This window comes from Rhea pennata, chromosome 18 (genome assembly GCF_028389875.1).
Source record: "Rhea pennata isolate bPtePen1 chromosome 18, bPtePen1.pri, whole genome shotgun sequence".
NCBI classification, from domain to species: Eukaryota; Metazoa; Chordata; class Aves; order Rheiformes; family Rheidae; genus Rhea; species Rhea pennata.
In genome coordinates this window covers 3,704,513-3,721,375 of record NC_084680.1, presented here as the reverse complement: position 1 = coordinate 3,721,375, position 16,863 = coordinate 3,704,513, and the positions used below count along the sequence as shown (strand labels likewise).

The 16,863-nt window shown below is 57.5% G+C and overlaps 1 protein-coding gene across 1 annotated transcript in view; it reads left to right on the top strand.

Moving 5' to 3' along the window:
- The window catches only part of C18H9orf43 (chromosome 18 C9orf43 homolog), a 30,084-nt gene extending 16,249 nt beyond the window's left edge, over positions 1–13,835 (top strand). Inside the window, exons 8-9 of the mRNA XM_062591329.1 lie at positions 3,874–4,023; positions 13,797–13,835. Coding sequence (XP_062447313.1) covers positions 3,874–3,984 — 111 coding nt within the window. The 3' untranslated portion in view covers positions 3,985–4,023; positions 13,797–13,835. The remainder of the gene's footprint in view (positions 1–3,873; positions 4,024–13,796) is intronic.
- The last annotated feature ends 3,028 nt before the right edge of the window (positions 13,836–16,863 follow it).

Sequence of the window (16,863 nt, the reverse complement as noted above, 5' to 3'; positions counted from 1 at the left end):
GAGTGAGTCACCATCTTGCGTGGGACTCATGGAGCAGCTGGGAAAGCCAGGACTGATGCGTGAGTGCTCCCATGATTTCTCCTCTTAGTTTGCAGTACTGCTCTGTCTCCTGGGTCAAGGGGGAATTAGGACTCTGGAGGTGCCCAGTTAATGCCACTGAACCAGATCCTGGCGTTTGGAGGTGGTAAAGGACTGCATCTCCTGCGCACCCCTCACTGGGTGTCGGAGGTGCCCAGCTGCCTGCAGGGTCGCGTTTGCTAGCAGCAGGCCTCGAGGTTCTCCACTAGCACCTTGTGCTGTGGGGCAAGGTGGGCTGGAGCCTGCTGCGTCTGAGAGCTAGGGCTGGTTTTCGTGGGTGGTGAGCTCTGAGTCCTCTGGAAGGAGGGTGCCTGGGACTCTGGGATTCCCAGGGATTTTATCTTCTCTCTCGTTTCTTTTCTCTCTCTGTCTCTTTTCTTTTCTTTTCTTTTTTCTTTTTTTTTTTTTTTTTAATGGGGTAAAAACCCTAACTAATGGGATTCTCTCACCCAAACTTATGGGACTGGCTGCTTTGAAGAGACAATGTTCTTTTGTAACTGTGGCATTTGTCTTTCCTTTCTCCTCTTAAAACTGTTTTGCAATAAAAAAAATAGAGAGGGGAGGCTTTGTGCAAGCCTGAGGAGTTCCTAGGAGACAGAGGTGGCATGTGAGACACATCTTGCCACTCGCTGGAGGTGTGGCGGTGTGCCAGGGAGAGCTGTGGGCTTGGCAGCACCAGAGAGGAGCAATCCAGGCTGCGATCTTGATGCCACCATGGGGACATGCTCTGAAGGAGGCAAGGACAGGGTCTTTCATCCAGGTACACACTCTGCCCATGTTGAAAGACATTTGGAATATGTGGGACTGCAGAGTGGTTCCCTTGCTTGCTTCCCTGGTAGGATTGCTCGATATTGAACATCCCGTGGGCTGAGATGTGTTGTGCTGGTCACCGATAGCTCTGGATGCTTGTACTGAAACATGTGATCCCAGGCTGGATTTTTTTTTCCAGGTGCAAGTAAATTTGCTGGGACAAACCCTTAGTAATGAAGTAAAGAGTTTTTCAGAAGCCAGAAGAGGAGGGATGTCTTGAAGTACTGATTTATCTTAGAGATTGCTCTGTGTCCCCAAGTAGTGCCTATCTCGTGTGTGCTGGCTCCTGATAGCCATGGATGGGGCTTTGTTGCCATTTGCCTGTGGTCTGGTGCATGTGATGCTCTGAGGGCTTCTGGGGGATATGGCAATGGGGGGACAGCAGCAGGACCCTTCCTCAACCTTCCTGCATGGGGATGTGACATCCCCAGTTTTGCCCTGCTACAACTCAGATAAGCTCTTTGGGACTGAAAGCTTCACTGCTGGGGAAAGCTGGACCTGCTGCAGCGCTGGGAGCTGTGGGCTGTCAGGTAGCTACTAAGAGTGTTTAGTCACTGGCTGTGTCCGTAATCTGGACCACTGTCACCAGGCTGCATCTTGTGTTCCCCTCCCAGGCCTCCGACAGAGCTGGCCTCGCTGGGATGACAGGATCCATCTTTTCCCTCTGCTCAAACCTAGCAGGATCACGGGAGAGGACAGACATGCTGGAGCTGCTGAGAAGCCACGCAGTGGGTGTGAGAGCTCCTGGCTCTGCCCATCCTGCAGGCATCTCTGCTTGTCGAGGTGGCCCACGCTGCTTGTGCATCCTCTGCATTTTAATTCCGGCTGCGAAGGCCACTCTGTCGCTAAACGAACAAGCAGTAACTAACGAATGAATCCTGGCTTTGTTAGGGGCTCCCTCTGCAGCCCACCCTGAGCTCCAGGTCCCTGCAGCTGGAGGTGATGGAGGCAGAGCTGGGGCTACTGGGCTCCCAGATATTGCTGCCAAAAGGCCAAGCCCTAGGAAGGCTGCAGCAGGCCCCGAGCCCTGCTGGCAGCCCCCCGACCCGACAGCTCTGGCCCGTGGCTGGTGCCTGGTGCCCCTTCCCCTGGGCTGTGCTGTCCTCTGTGTGACAGGCTCCAGCAATGCTGTGTTGATGGAGTCGGATCCAGTTTCCAGAGCAGGAAGGTGACTCTCCTGTGGCCTCTGCAGGCTCAACTCTGGCCCCTCCTCACCATGGGGCAGGAGCTTTGCATGGGATGTGTCAGCAGAAAGTCCTGCTGGGCCCTCATGGGCTATAAATCTCTTGGGAGGTAAAAGAAAAGCAACGGGGTGGCGTTAGCTGGCTGCTTGGCCAGGCATCGCCCTGGGGCTCCTGCCGGTTGCCAAGGGTAAGGCCGAGCGCCCGGAGGCGGCAGCCTGAACGGCGCCGAGCTCTTTGTGCGGGGCCTTCGGAGAATAACGTGTCGCTGTGTGTGTCTCCTCCTGGTGCCCAAAGGGGCCGTGATTTACGGCGGCGGTACAATAGATGTCTCTTGGCCATGAAGAATTGCGCTGGCCAGAGAGCATCGCTCGCTCCTGCATGCCTGGGCTCGCTCCCTGGCCCTGCTGCTGGTGTCTTCCCTGCACCTTCAGGCAGTTCTGCTGCTGTAAATGCAGCTGTGTTTGGGCTGAACCAGGCGCGAGCCAAACTCTGGGCAAAAAGGCGACTTTCCTAGCAGACGAGCGGCCTTTCCGAGCTGCCTGCCTCACTTGGGCTGTGGAGCTGGGAGCGTGCGGGGCTCCTACGGGCGTGGGGCCGTGCGCGCTGGGCACCGCGTGTTGCACCAGGGCAAGTAACCTGCGACTCTGGCTCGGGCTGCCCCGCGGGGCGTTTGCGCGCAGTCCGCACGTCTCCGCAGGAGACGGGCCCCTGGGGGAACGCGACGGCGTGCCTGCAGCCCTCTCGAGGCTCAGGGAGGTCTGTGGGATGCAGCTGTGGCTGCGTCCGACGGGATAGCGCGCCTCTGCCCAGCTCAGCCGCAGGTTAAGTAGCGGGCCAGCTCCTGCGTGCCTCTGTGGTCTCGTTCTCTGAAAAGTTTGGACTGGAAAATGATTGCTTGAGGGAGAAGTCCTCTCTCAGTCATGAGGCTAACGTAACGTAACAACGTTGTTGTGCTGCGCTAATCCTGCATTGCTCTGGAAGATGCCTGGCCAGATCTTTTGGATCCTGAGGAGTTAAACTGGGCCACACTGGTTCCTCCCCCACCCTGCTATGCTTGGGAGATATGTCTCCATCAGGGCTCCCGTTTCCAGGTCTCTGTGCTTTTGCCTCCGCCCGCGTGCGATCCCACGGCAGGGACGGCGGCGCGATGGCCGTGAGCGAGGAGGAGCGGGCCGGCCGCGCTGGGCCCTCTGCCGGGTGCTGACCGCAAGGAAACCTCCGAGTCCTCCGCTCTGAGCCCGAGCGCTTCGGCAGGTCGAGGGCCGGGCGCCGAGTCTGAGCGAGAGCCTTGCAGGACTGCTTGAACACCCGACATCGGCAGGGCAGCGTCTCCAGAGCCCTGCAAGGCTGCTAACCTGTTTTAAAGAGATATAATCAAAGATGAACCGTGTTTGGGCTGAGTTTCTGCGATGTGCTTGGTGCACAGCATGCGAAGGGCTGCAGCAGAGGCCGCAGCTGAGACGCGTGCCAGCGAGGGACCCCGTCCGGATGGGACTTCCTGTGCTGGCGTGAAGCTGGCTACGGCGCGTGCTGTTGCTCCTCTCCTTTCTCTGCGCAGCAGGGTTGTGGCGTGGTGGAGGTGTGCTAGGCTGCCAGCGTGTGCCGCGTGTGTACCAAGCTGGCCAGAGGAAGCTCAGTGCAGGAGACCTGGCAGCATGATACCCTGGGCAGGGTGGGGGCAAAACCCATGAGGTAGCTAGAACCGAGGGTGCCACAGAGCCTGCGATGTCCCCTGTGTCCCAGCTCCCTGCCCTTCCACGTCCAGACCCTGCCCGTTCTCAGCTCTTCTTTTCTCTGGCAGGGACAGGGCAGAGTCCCTGGTCGCTGGAGCTGGAGCGTGTGTCCTCCCCACCGAAGGGGCCATGCAGTGCCACGCAATCCTCCCTGCAGAAGCAGAGGGGGCCGCTGGTGAGCAGAAGGAAGATCAGCCACGCGCGGGTGAAAGGGAAAGGTGAGCGGGAATGGGTGTGGGAATGGGGCTGCGGGCCACTCCAAGGCCAGGCCGGGAGCGTGCGGAGGGAGGACCGTGGGGAGGGGTGCCAGGGGGGTTTGGTCCAGCACTCTACAATTTGCAGGAGGTTTTTTTTCTTCTTCCACCTATGTGATGCTCACTGTATTAATTGTCACGTTCACGGCAGTGAACGTTGCCAGACAGAGGCTGGGAGAGGGAGGACCCTACGCAGCCCTGACGGCAGCAGGACGGCTCAGCTGTCCGCACTGGCAGCGTGTGCTGCGCAGACCCTGTGCTGGCTGCAGCCTTGTCTCCCGTCGACCTCCGTCTCTTGGGGCTCAGTTCTCCTATGGGTCTCCTCTGCTTGGGCCCAGGGCAGCAGCACCTGTGGGTCTGGTGCTCATACCCCGAACACCCTCATGGGGCTCAGCACAGGCCCCTTACCTATGTCCTGTGTGCAGCACAGATGAGCAGAGACCTTTGGGGCGTTTATCCCTCGGGCAGCTGGTGTGGAGCCCAGACCCTCCCGCCCTGGCAGCACCCAGCCTCCTCCGGCTCGAGCACAGGGGGAGCGTAGCTGAGGGTCGATGGCAAAACCCCTTCTGATGCGCGTGTAGCTCTGCTGTCGCGGATGGGATGGCTGTTTGCCTGCGCGGGACTTAAGCAGGAACTTGTTCCTGGTGGGATCCAGCATCTGTTGTTTTGGGGATTAGTGTCCAGGTGCCGCGTCTGACTGGTGAACTTGTGCCGGCTGTGATGTGAGCAGCAGCAGCGAGTGATGGCGTAGGGGCTGTCTGTAACTGCCCTTGCTTCAGGGACACGTGCTGCGGCCCAGCTCTTGTTGCATGTGGCCTCTTTCCTTTTCCTAAAGTGACGGAGCAGGTATTGCTGGCCATGGGGATGGCCTGCCCGTGGCTGCAGAGCCCCCCAAAGCAGCCTAACATCATGGCTCAGCCTTCCCACTATGCGGTGGTGGTGGATAGGGTGGTGAGTGTAGCCTGGATTTCTTTCCTGGGGATAAGATCAGATCTGCCTGCACAGATGAGCATCTATGAGCTTTGAATGTGGGTTTACTCCTCCGCTGCTGGGAGAACAGGGAACAGCTTGATTCCTTCCCCTTTGCAACAGCCTGTCCCCTTTTATAGGGCTGCAGCTGTTCTTCCTTTGGATTGTTATCCTGGGGAAACGCGCTCCATCTCCCTCTCCTCCATGCCCTGCAGAGCTTGTGCTTGCATCTGGGTGCCCTCCTGGTAAGCTGTGGCCCAGCGCCCGGAGCTGGCGGGTGCCTCGCTGGCTCCTGTCGGAGAGGAAGGGCTGCTTCGGGGGTGTGTGGAGCGGCCGCCCGTGACACCGCTGGGCTCTTTGCCTCTGTCCTTGTCACATGAGACCTGCCGCCCCTTCCCTCCTTGGCTTGACCCACCAAATAATCCTGCCCCTTTTCCTTGCCTGCGATAACTTCCCTGAATAGCCGTAAATGCTGCTGTCCCCTGTTGTCCTGGTGGACCAGGTCCCCGGGTAGCCGAGTGCATGGGTAGCACACATGCGTGCTAGCGAACCCCGTGGCTCTAATGGCCACAGGAATTGCTTAGAGACCGGCACAGCTGTGGAGGAGAGGAGGCATCGCAAGGCTTGTGCCCTTCCCCGGGAGCTCGTCCGCAGCGCTGGAGCGGGGCGGCGGGCAGACGGCGCGCGGGGCAGGGTGGCTGCAGGGGAGGGAGGGCAGAGCGCCGGCCGCGTCCCCGCGCGGGGCCAGGCCTGTTTGCTCAGGCAGGTGCGGTCGCCGTTCAAATCCGCAGGGCCAATGGGAGTCGCGGCGCTGGAGCGCGCGGCGGTTGGACGCGGGTCCCTTGGAAACCCAGCCGCACGCGCGGGCTGCCTGTCGCTCACGGCCTGCCGGCTTCACCGGCCGCTCGGCTTCCCGGGGCCGGGCGGGGAGGGCTCCAGTTACTGGTTAATTAGCGGTGTCCTGCCATGGAGCCCGGCAGCGTGCACAGGGTCTCGCTCTGCACCCGTCAGGCTCACCCGCTGGGGGCTTCTTTCTACCTCACCACCTTCGGTAAGCGGGGAGCCGCGGCGGCCGAAGCAACGGCGCTGCTCGCCCAAGGCGTTTCTGCCGAGCGGCAGCCTGCTCGCTTCTGCCTCGCTGAGCTGGAATAATACGCGGTGCGGGCGGGCGGGCGAGCCGGAGAGCGCCCTGAAACCGGAGCCGCCCAACGTGCCGCGCTGTAGTGGCCGGTCGGGCGCTGAATACGCGGCTGGCTTTGCCCCCGGGATGGGGGCAAGGCGGGATTGCTCCGGAGGGCTGGCCGGAACTGCAGCCCCCGCCGTTTCCTTCTCCGCTCCTCGCGGGCTTTTTATCTGGGGCTGCCGCAGCCTTGCCGGGGAGCTGGAGGAAGCCCATGGGCTGCGGTGGCCTGGCTCCGTGAGCTGGGGCTGGAGCAGCCGTGGCTGGGCCGCGAGCCCCTGCGCCCGCCCTGCGGGCAGGCGAACACGGCAGCGAACGTGGCGGCCTTTTCTTGCGCCGCTGTCGCGCCATCCCTCGGGCTCGGGGCCAGCGGTGCTGCTGTGGGAAGAGGCGTTATCCGGGTACAGAGTAACGGCTCTGCTCCTCTGGGTTGCTGGGCACATGGACTCATTTTTATCCCCCAGCAGGTCCTGCTTGGGGGACTGTTGGCTTCTGGGCAGGCCTTTCCCTTCCTGGATTTCCGCTCTGCCCCAGGTCTGAGTGCAGAGCCATTAGGCTTCTCACCTCGTCCTGGATGTGTGAGGGCAGCAAGGAGGGGATCAACGCTGGCCTGGCATCCTGTCACCCTGAGGGTGAGCTGGCATCATGAGAAGGGCCAGGGGTGCCCAGCATTGGGCCAGATGCTACCCTGGGATCCCCAGAGTGCCCCAGACATGAGCATCCTGCCTGTGAGCGGCAGCCGGAGGAGCCAGGTGGTTCCCCCGTTGCTGGTGGCTTTGTGTGGTGCTGCTGGGCTGGCTTGTGCAGCCTGGAGCTGTGCGATGGCCACGACGGTCGTGTCAGCTGCCTTGCGCCAGCAGGGAGCTGGGTGCCCTTCCGTGAGGCTGCATTCAGCACCCGGTAGCTCTGAGCTCCTTCAAAAGTAGCAAAACTTTCTTTCAAGGCTTTTACCCATTTTTGTGGATGAGCAGGGCAGGAAATCGTGCAACATCTCTGTTACAGAGATTGCTGGGAGTAGAGAGGGGTCACGTTGAGTGGAGCAGGGCATCCCTGCCCTGGGCAGCTGGGGATGCTGCTCCTTCCTGCTGCCTACAGTGGTCCCTCCTTGCCAAGCCCAGACCAGCCCAGGAGGGGAGGAGAGACTGTGTTGTGCAGGGTTGGCACAGTGTGAGTCAGGCCTAACTACAGCCCAAGGCAGGTAAAGACCGCTAATGCTTCTTGGCTCTTGGTTGTTGGTCTTCTAATGTCCAACTTCTCGGGTTAGCATGGAAGCTGAAATCTTCCCATCTTTATCTCCAGGAGTTGATGTGCACCAAATAATGCAGGTTTTGCAGTGCCTCTTGCATCTGTGAGCCACGTGTCCTCTCTGCAGCCACAGTTTCCATTGCTGACTGTCCATTGCCAGTGAGATGGGGCTTTATTGCCCCTCAGCAAGGGAGCAGTGGCATGGCAAGGCCAGCACAGACCTCTTGGTATGGGTGACCAAGGACAGGGCCTTCAGACCGACTGGTGCCAGGGCCTGAGGTCAGGAGTGACGAGCAGTTGTAGATGCTGATCTGCCTAAGGTGCCCTGCCTTGTGCCCCTGGGGACTCCCCACCCAGCCTGTTATCTGGCACTAATGTTCTCTGCAAATCATTCCCCTTTCTGCATAGAAACACCCTGCTGTGTGCTCCGATGATGCTTGGCTGTCCTGGCCTATGCAAAGCCTGGGTTTTCCACAAAGAAACAGAAAAGCACTTTAAGGAGCAGAAACCCAAGTTTTTCATCTTCCGTAAGATCATCAGCCTGGAAGAGATTTTCCTGCCTGCTGAGTCTGGTCCTAGCAGACACCATCCGTGCATCCCCTCCCTTAGTCCAGGAAGTGTGTCTCGTGGGTGGGAACCTGCTTGATTATCAGCTTGTGCTTATTAATACCCAGTTTATCCCTGTTCTCCTTGTGCCAGCCTCGTTCCTCAGCTTAAATCACTTTTCTCCTCTCCCACCCTGGGGTCCAAGTGGATGAGGCCTGGGTGCCATCTAGGCTGCAGGTCTGCCTAAGCCCTCCTAGAGGCTTGGTGCTGTGCCAGTACAGCTCCTGCTGTCGAGCCCAGTGCTGCTCCAGCAAAAGGAGCATCTGGATAGACTTGGTGATAGTAATGCGAAGATTTGGGCATGTGGGTGCTGTTGTGAGATGAGCTGTCTGATCTTTCATCTCCCTTTGGCCTTTCTCTGTACCTATTCTCGCTTACATTAATTTTTATTGAATGTGGATGACCTGGACAAGTTGTGCTGGGGAAATGCCATAAATGTTTCTCTTGATTTATCATCTTAGGACTGCATTGAAGGAGGCAAATGTGGCGACAAGGTTTCTCTGACCCCCTTTTGGAAAGGGAAGTGCAGCCTAAAAGCTTCTCCTGTTAGTCTGAACTAAAGCCGGCTCTTCTCAGAGCCCCAGGGTTTGTGTTTCTGCCTGCTCAGATCTGGAAGAAGTTTAGTGCTCCACATACCTGAGAAAATATGACTGCTGCAACTGAGCAGCTCTGTCTAAGGGCAGAAGATTGCTTAGGAAATCCCTTCTACCAGCTTGGCCTGGACTGGGTCCTTCTGACAACAGCTTCACTCTCTGCTCCTGGTCCTATAAAAGCAGTTGAACTGCTGCAAAGCAGAGGAGCCGAGCCCCGACCTGAGCGTGCTCGGACCCCTTTGGGGTCAGGCAGGCTGCAGTAGCTTTTAACCCTTCATGTGCTTTGCAGATGTTTGGGAGAGTCTTTTGCAAGAGCCTTAAGAGAATTGTCATATGCTGCTCCTGGGAAGGAGAAGGCTTTTTCCGCACAGCGTACATGGGGCACAGATATCCCCAAATCCACTTTTCCTGGGGGCCAGCTTTTGTTGCTTCTCCAAACTTCTCATTTTCTCCCTGCCCTCTTTTGTTTGGTGTTGGTGCAGCCTGCCACAGAGGGGCCGTGGGCACTGCGCAGCTAAAACCCAAAGAAGCAAAAATACATGTGATGCCTGAGGCTGCGGTCCCCTCCGACCCGATCCCTCGCTCGGCCAGCGCTTGCTAGGCAGAAGCCTTGATCCTGTGTGCTGCCCGGGATGTTGAGCAGCTCCGGCCGCTTCCAGGCTGGGGTTGAACATACGAGCTTCCTCCCCTCCCTCCCCCCCCCCCCCCCCCCCGAATTACCCAGCACAAAAGCTTCCTTTCTCCTCCCTGGGGCCCATTCATTATTGGACTGACTCCTCGTCATGCCTGGTTAGACTGGAGTGTTTTGCTTTCGTGCTGTAATGGTTGTTAAATGCTAATAGTGGAACAGTGAGGTTGTTCCCACAGTGTCAGAGATCTGAAGATAGCAGAAGGGTTAAAGTTTGGGTTCAAAAGGCTGGGGGTGACTCTGGTGGCATGATAAAACTAGGGGTGATATTCTCACTGTCATAAATCAATAAAGCCACCTCACTTTTACCCCACCTGAGGGAGTCTGGCTCTTGACTTTATCCTCTCTTTCTCATTTGCACATGTGTGCATGCACGTAACCACATGCGTTTGCACATGGGCACGCACGTCAGCTGGGGGGGATCTTTGAAAATTTTCTGTCAAAGCTTTTAGGGGATGAAAAATGAGATGCGAGTTCTCTGAATTGTTTCAGGTTGAACAATCCCATAGGAAATCCTCCTCAGCAAACCCAAGTCCTTGGGTGTGTCTTTTGCAAAATGAAGCATTGTTTTTTAATTTGAGACAACTTTCAGATGCTTGTAAACGGTGTTTACAAATGTATTTAGTTTGCTTTTTTTTTTTTTGTTTTTTTTTCTAAGTTTGGAAAAAAGTGAAAACGCAGTACATTGGTCTGGACTGAATGGAACACCGTGCTTGCTACGCAGTGATGTTTTATGTTCTCTAATAGCGTTTGGGACCCTCTGGGTTTGGATTGCTCCAAAACAGTTGCGCAGATTTCAGACTCTGTTGCCCCTCAGAGCTACCCGCAGTACTCAGGCTGGCACGCAGCCAGGCAGCGCTTCCCAGGAACCCTCGTGCGAAGGTGTTCGGAGGGGCAGAGTCCTCCGTGCTTGAGCAGGGCCAGCGAGCCAGGGGCTGCCAGCCCCGGGCAGCCCACTCTGCACCCGCACAGCCCCGGGGAACTGCCGTCGGTCTGAATATTGTGGGTAGGTTTTAGGGCTGATGGAGGGTCGGGAGCGCGCGGGAGCGTAGATATCTAACTGGCAGAGCAGAGCTGCTGTCCGAGGACCCACCCTGGCTGAGCAGGGGGCTGTGTGTGTGGCCCCCCCAACGTGGGGGCTGTGACCACTTGGCTCTTCGCTGCTGGGAATCAACTGCCTGCAGACAGGTCCAGGCAGTGCCAAAAAGCACAAGTTGCACTTCCAGATAAGAGCTGGGAACCTGAGGATCTGGCATGGGCATTTTGCAAAGCAGTGGGAGCTGCGGAATGGGTTTGGAGCTGCACAGGAGCTGGTTTCATCCTCAGCTCTGCTGAGGGACCGTTGCCTGTAGGTGGAGGGGGCTGCGAGATGTATAGCTTTCCGCAGCTGTGGCCAGCGTCTGCAGTTAGTTTCTTTGTCTGTCACCAGCCAAAGGCTTATTTGAGATGCTTGCTTGCTTCCCTCTCACTTTAGAGGTTGTCCTCCCCTCTTGTCTTACCTCTGCAAAGGGCTTTCTCAATTTGGGACCCTGACTGAGTTCCCTGGGGTTTATACTTTGGTTTCAGCTGAGACTGTTCAGGACAGATGAGTGTCTGAGCTGGAGCCATCCTTATAGTCTGCACTGAGAGCATTTCCCCAGGAGGAAGCTCAGGCTGAGCTGAGTTACTCTGGTTTTGTCCCCGTACAACCCAGGCTCCATCACTCCCCCTCCTCTCTGTGCTTTAAGTCCTCTCTTGGCCCTGTCGCACCTCAGATCTTGACACTTCGAGTTCTCTTGCTCTTCTGGTTTGTTCTGTGTCCTGGTGGGGCTGTAGTGGGAAGTAGACCCCCCTGTGCACTCACCAAATCTACTTTCTTGGCCTGCTAACGCTAAGGATAGGCATGGCCTTTCCTGCCAGGAGCAGCCCTGCAAACCCCTCCGGCCTCACTCCTGCTGCATTGAAGACTTTTTCTTCCTGCCATCAGCTCTTTCCATCTTGCTGGGCCTCTGTGTTTCTGTGTTTCAGGAGTGGGCTGCTATCACATGGCTATCTCCTGCGAGTTGACCCACCTGACATTACCCTGTGAGGTGGCACTGATCTCCAGAGATCGAGGCCTCCTGCCCCTCATGGCCCCATGATGTGTGGGAGAGCCCTGGGTGCTTGCTCACCCCTTTGCCCTGGCTGCTCGGCAAAGGCAGGAGCCTCCAAGCTTTCAGCACAGTCCTTGCCAGAACTCGTGGGTCCATGCCCAGAACCGCTTCCAACGCATCATACCACCTTGGGGCAGAGCCTCTACTCCTTGTGGGTGAATGGGAGGCAGTGTTGTGTCATGAACTGCTCTTCAGTAACAGCAGTCCTGGAGCTGACAGCCCTGTTTCTTGCACTTGTAAGCAGTGTCTCCTCTCTTACTCTTCTCCCCATGCTTTTGCAGCAGTGCAGGCTGAAATAATGTGAGTTCCTCTCATTTTTGCCATCCAGAACTGGAGGTGTTTGGTGGGCGTCTGACTTGTTGCTTGTTCTCTCTCCCCACCTCTTCCAACCACTTCAGGTACCACCATCCGCTTGGGATGTGCGGGGACTCCCGTTAACAAGCTTGATTTGGACTGTGATGGCTCTAGCGGTTTGCATAGGCCTGGATGGTCCAGACTGGGCCTTCTCCTTAGCTTCCACATTGAATCAGTCTGATTCTGTTCCTGCTGCCAGGCAGTTCCCAGCCTGGCTCTCAGAGCCCAGGACTGGCTTTTGGAAATGCAGGATTGGAATTGAAAGCACTGCAGTGGCTCTGGGGTCATGGTGGTCCCATCTGACCTTCAGACTCTTGGAGCTGTCCTGCATTTCATTTCTTGGCCATGTTTCTTGATCTGGATGCTGGAGGATGGGTCATCTGCAAGGCTGGGGTTGCCTGAGCAGCTGGGAGCTGGGTGCCCCAGGCAGCCAGACACAAGCCCTGTCTGCCAGCTTGGCAAATGGCTACAGATGAGTTAGTGTGTTGAAGGCCGGGGATCTCAATCCTAAAGTCCTGCTGTGCTGGGGCAAGACCAGCTGCAAAGCCATGTTTTGTTCATGTAGCGCCTTAAGGCTGACCCATGCCATCATCTAATGACCCAGGGGAGACGAGGGGTGATGAGGCTGTGCTTGTTGCTAATGGCGTTGGGCTGTACTAGTTGAGGGTCTTCTGTGGGAATGGAGTGCGCACTTGGAGCACCCAGACAATAGCGTCTTACCCCACTACTGTGGAGTGGAGGGGCAATCCCAGGTCTGAGTCCTGAGCACCAGCTCTACTAAACTGCACGTGCTTCTGCAGACGTGCTGTTCCTATGGCTGAGGCACAGGATGGGGTCTCGTGTTTGTGAGAGACTTAGCGGTGACAGCCTGAGCCTATGATGCCTGGAGCTGAAAGCCCCCCAGCACCTCTGGGCTGTTGGCTTCTCAGTTCAAAAGCTTTTGGCACTGCTGTTGTCTGGCCTTGGCTGTGTCGCTGAGAGCTGAGGGTCTGGCTCAGTCTGAGCCTGGCCTGTGCTCTGTGGTGGAGAGGCTGTGGGATGGTGGAGCCTTGCTCTTCCCAAGGGACTTGGCTGCTCCTGACCTTGCTGGCCGCTTGACATTTGTTCAGTGCCAGAAACCATAAATTAAGCCATTCTTGTTTAATCTGAGATTAAACCAAGTGTTGACTCCTGGTTTTAGGTGATCTGCTCGTGCTCAGAGTCCTCCACAGGCAGGTACCTGCGGTCCCCAGCAAATGCATCCTACCCTGGGTCATCTCGTGGTGTGTTCCTGGTGGGCTGAATGTGTTATGAGCAGTTTTGCCTTTAAACCAGCGAGGACACAGTGACAAAGGTTTAGAGCTAGTCAAACAGTTGTGGACAAGATTATCAGTGAAGGCATTTTTAAGGCTTTCCCATTCCCCCCAAACCAGTCTGGACAGATGAGGCATGCTTCAGGGAAAAGCAGGGAGCAGACACAAGCGGAACAAGGTCCTCCAGCAGCAGAGGAATGAAAGTAGGTTAGTGCTGTGGGGCCAGCCTTGACTGACCTGGCGCTGGCATGTTCCTGCCACCAAAAGCACCCATTGTCCTCGGCGTTCATCTAGGCAGTCTGCAGCTCGGCCCGCTGTTACCCTCCTCCACCTTGCAGCAACTGTTTTGCCAGCTTGGTGCTCCCTGTCCCCCTCATGGGCATCAGCCTCTCGTGCTGGTGGAGTTTATTGTGTGCTGAGAAAACGCTATTCAGTTTTTCCTGAAATATTTTTGCATCTGAAGGCATGATCGTTTCTTGGCAGTGGGAGAAGGTGCTTCCTCACTACCTCTTTCTTCTTGGCTCCCTGAGCAATACCTTTGTGCCCAGGAGTGGAGAGGCAGGATGGGTTTGGCCCTGTACGAGGCTACGTGCCATGGGGTCCTCCCTGTGCCACCGCATGCTGGGGACAAGGTACAAGCCCTGCATCGCTCACTGTCTCTCTTCTCCTTGCTTTCAGGTCAGCTGAAGCTGTCCATCGAGGTGCGGGGCCGGGTCCTGGTGCTGCACGGTGAGTATTGCCCCAGAGCGCACACTGAGATGGCCCAAGGGCCATGGTGGGTTAGTGGTGGGGACGGTGTTGCAGGTGCCCTTTGAGCTCCTTGGGGAGGCTTCGTGGCGCCTCTTGGGAGCGACTCTGCGGCAGAGCTGAATGACTGGTGGCTCCCTGAAATTCCTGGAGAGCTTCATTTTCAGGTGACAGTGTTTGTTTCGAGTATGTAACTTCTTTCCTGAACTCTGTATGAAAAGAAAAAAAGACCGCAACATCATTCGGGAAAGAAACCATCAAAATGCTTTGTCTGTTCTGAAAGTTTTTTGGCCAAACCCACTTGCCAGACTTTGCTGGAATCCTCAAATAGTTCAGGTACTTCCAAACACTGCGTTTTTTATTTTCAAGAAAAGTATTTCCCCCGGTCTGTGCTGGGGTTGCTGTCTGTGAAGCCACAGCAGGTCCTGCTGGGGGGAGGAGACCCCTGCCGAGAACTCCTGGCTTTCTCTGGGGGATCAGACCTAGCCACTGCTACTGGTGCCCGCGCAGGAGCCTGGGGACTGCGGGTCCTGTGTACCCTCTGCTGCTGCTTCCTTCTCCATGCCCCGGGGGAGCCAGTTTGCTTTACCCCTTTGCCAGCTGGGCCCCCTGTGGTGGCTTCTGCCTGTGCTCCTGGTGTCGTCCACCCAGTCTCCCGTTGTCGTGTCCCTTTGCGGATCCCTCCGCCCACTTACGCTTACCCTGTAATTTCTCGGATCGTTTCGGTTCTAGCAAACGCTCGGGAGCGTGGGAGCAGAGCCAGCCTCCCCGCCGGCGGGCAGCCGGCCCGGGGCAGCCTGCGCGTTGTGGCGGCGGGCGGCCTGTCCCGACTCTCGCGGGCGGCGCGACCTGCCCCGCGCCTCGGCTCGGGCCCTCGGTCCGCGGGGCCGGTCCGGGGCGAGGATGCCGCCCGCGCCCGGGTGCCTGCTTTCACCCGGCTTTTGCGCCCGCGCGGTTCATCTGGGTTTGCAGCCCCGAGCGCTGTGGGTTCGGCGCTGCGGTAGGAGAGGGACGCGCGGCGCCGGGCAGCAGAAGCGAGCTTCCCGACCGCTTGCCCTCTTTACGCTCGGCGCGTTTGTCCCCGGCTTCGCGCTGTGTTTCCGCAGGAGCGAGGGGCGAAGCCCGCGGCAGGCGGGGAGGGTGGAAACAGGGCCGCGGCGAGAAACCGGAGCGGCAGCCCTGCTCGTGGAGGGGGTGAGCGCCTGTTTGCCCGCCTGGAGCCGCGCGGAGCAGGGCAAGGACGCGGCGTGTGGAGCTCCCCCGCGGCCGTACGGGTCGGGAGAGAGCCGGCGCGCCGCCGAGGAGAGGCTGCGAGTGTGCCTTGTGCATCCGTGCCTCGAGGGAGAGGGAAGACACCCCCATCCCAGCGACCCGCGTGGCAGGATGTGGCAACCACGACAGTTTGCTGTCTGTTCCCAGCTGCGCAGTGGAGGTTTATAACGAAATAAGAGGAAGAGGAGGTGTTTTGTCTGAGTTGTGCGGCGGTTCTGGTGATCTGGCACAAAATTCACCCGAAAACCGTCCCTCTGGGACAGTCTCAGTGTGAGCGTGGGTGTGAGTCGCTGTGTCTCGTTCCGGATGCCACCTCCAAAAGCAGGCCTTAGAGGAGGGAAATGGGCCACTAAAGAGGCAGAAGTGTGGCCCACGGTCTGGGACCTGATGGACCTCTGCACATGATGGATGCTCGGGGTGGTCGATGGCTGCAGGAGGAGGAGGAGTGATGGGGAGTGATCTCCCTTACCTCACTCTCCGCCCCAATGTCTTTAAACCAAAAGCAGGTCAGGTGGGAGTAGGTAGCTCTCGGTGGAACCTGTTCTGGAGGAACCTTGCAAACAGCTTTGTGAAACACCAGAGGGTCCTGCAGGGCCCATTTGCCTCTTGCACTGGAGTTTCCACTGGGCTGAAAACATTTATTAGGAACACGTATCTCTCCCTGGTGAAGGTGAAGGCAAAGTCACTGCTGCCTTGCCAGGCAGGTTAGGAATGAGCTGAGCCTCCCTCTGACAGCATGTCGTGGGCTCTGCTAGGCAAATGTTGCCTCCAGCCACGCGGCTGGGAAGCGTAGGGTTTCCTGCTGTTGGCAGTAGGGCAACGCTGCCTTCGTACTGGCAGGGCTGCGATCAGGATGTGGCCGCTGATATTTAACTTGATGATACATTTGGCTGCGGGGCAGGGAGCCCAGCACTGTGTGAAGTCAGGCACACGAAATGCAATTTGCCATCCGGACGCTGAAGTGCATCTGCCTCCAACTTCCCGCACCGGCACCAGTATTTATAGCACGGGTTTATTAAAGCAAAAATACACCTTAAAAACCTCACCTGTTCATGGTTGCTGTGCCTGGTGAGTCCGGGCTGGAGGGGGAGGTGCGTGGGGACCTGCGGGGAAGGAGGCTGGTCCAGCCCTGCTCTCCATGACGAGGGAGCACTACACGGAGCAGAGCGCTGCGGCGTAGGAACATGCCTTCTCTGCCAGTTTGGGGCTTAACCATTTCGTTTTCTTTCCAGTCATGGAAGCAAAAGGTCTGATGGGAAAGGATTATGGGACGTGCGACTCCTACGTGAAGGTGAGTTCTCCCAGGGCTCTGCTCGGGGAGCATCATGCTTTCTGGGGGTTTTGGGGCTGGCTCTGCATGCTCTGGGCTCTCTATCTCTTTCCTTTCCTCCTTGGTCTCCTGTGTCGAGCAACCTCAGTGTGCAGGGGGATGGCTGGTCTCTCATCTGATGCCAGGGCCTCTAGCCAGGTCCTCTCCTCTGCCTGTCTGTCACCACGTGGTGTGCCGGGAGCATCTCCCCTGTGAGGGGCTGCGAGTCAGAGAGCAGCGAGCAGCATTTGTGTGCATCAACCCCTCATTTCCTGGCTTGCAATTGAAGCTCCTGTTCTTTTCACCTCCTACCTCCTGAAGAGTTTTGTAATTCAATGGCTAGACATGCACAGGGTAAAGTGATCTAAACTCTCCGTTAGCACAGACTCAGCTGGATCTTTGAGGCTTAGCCTTCCA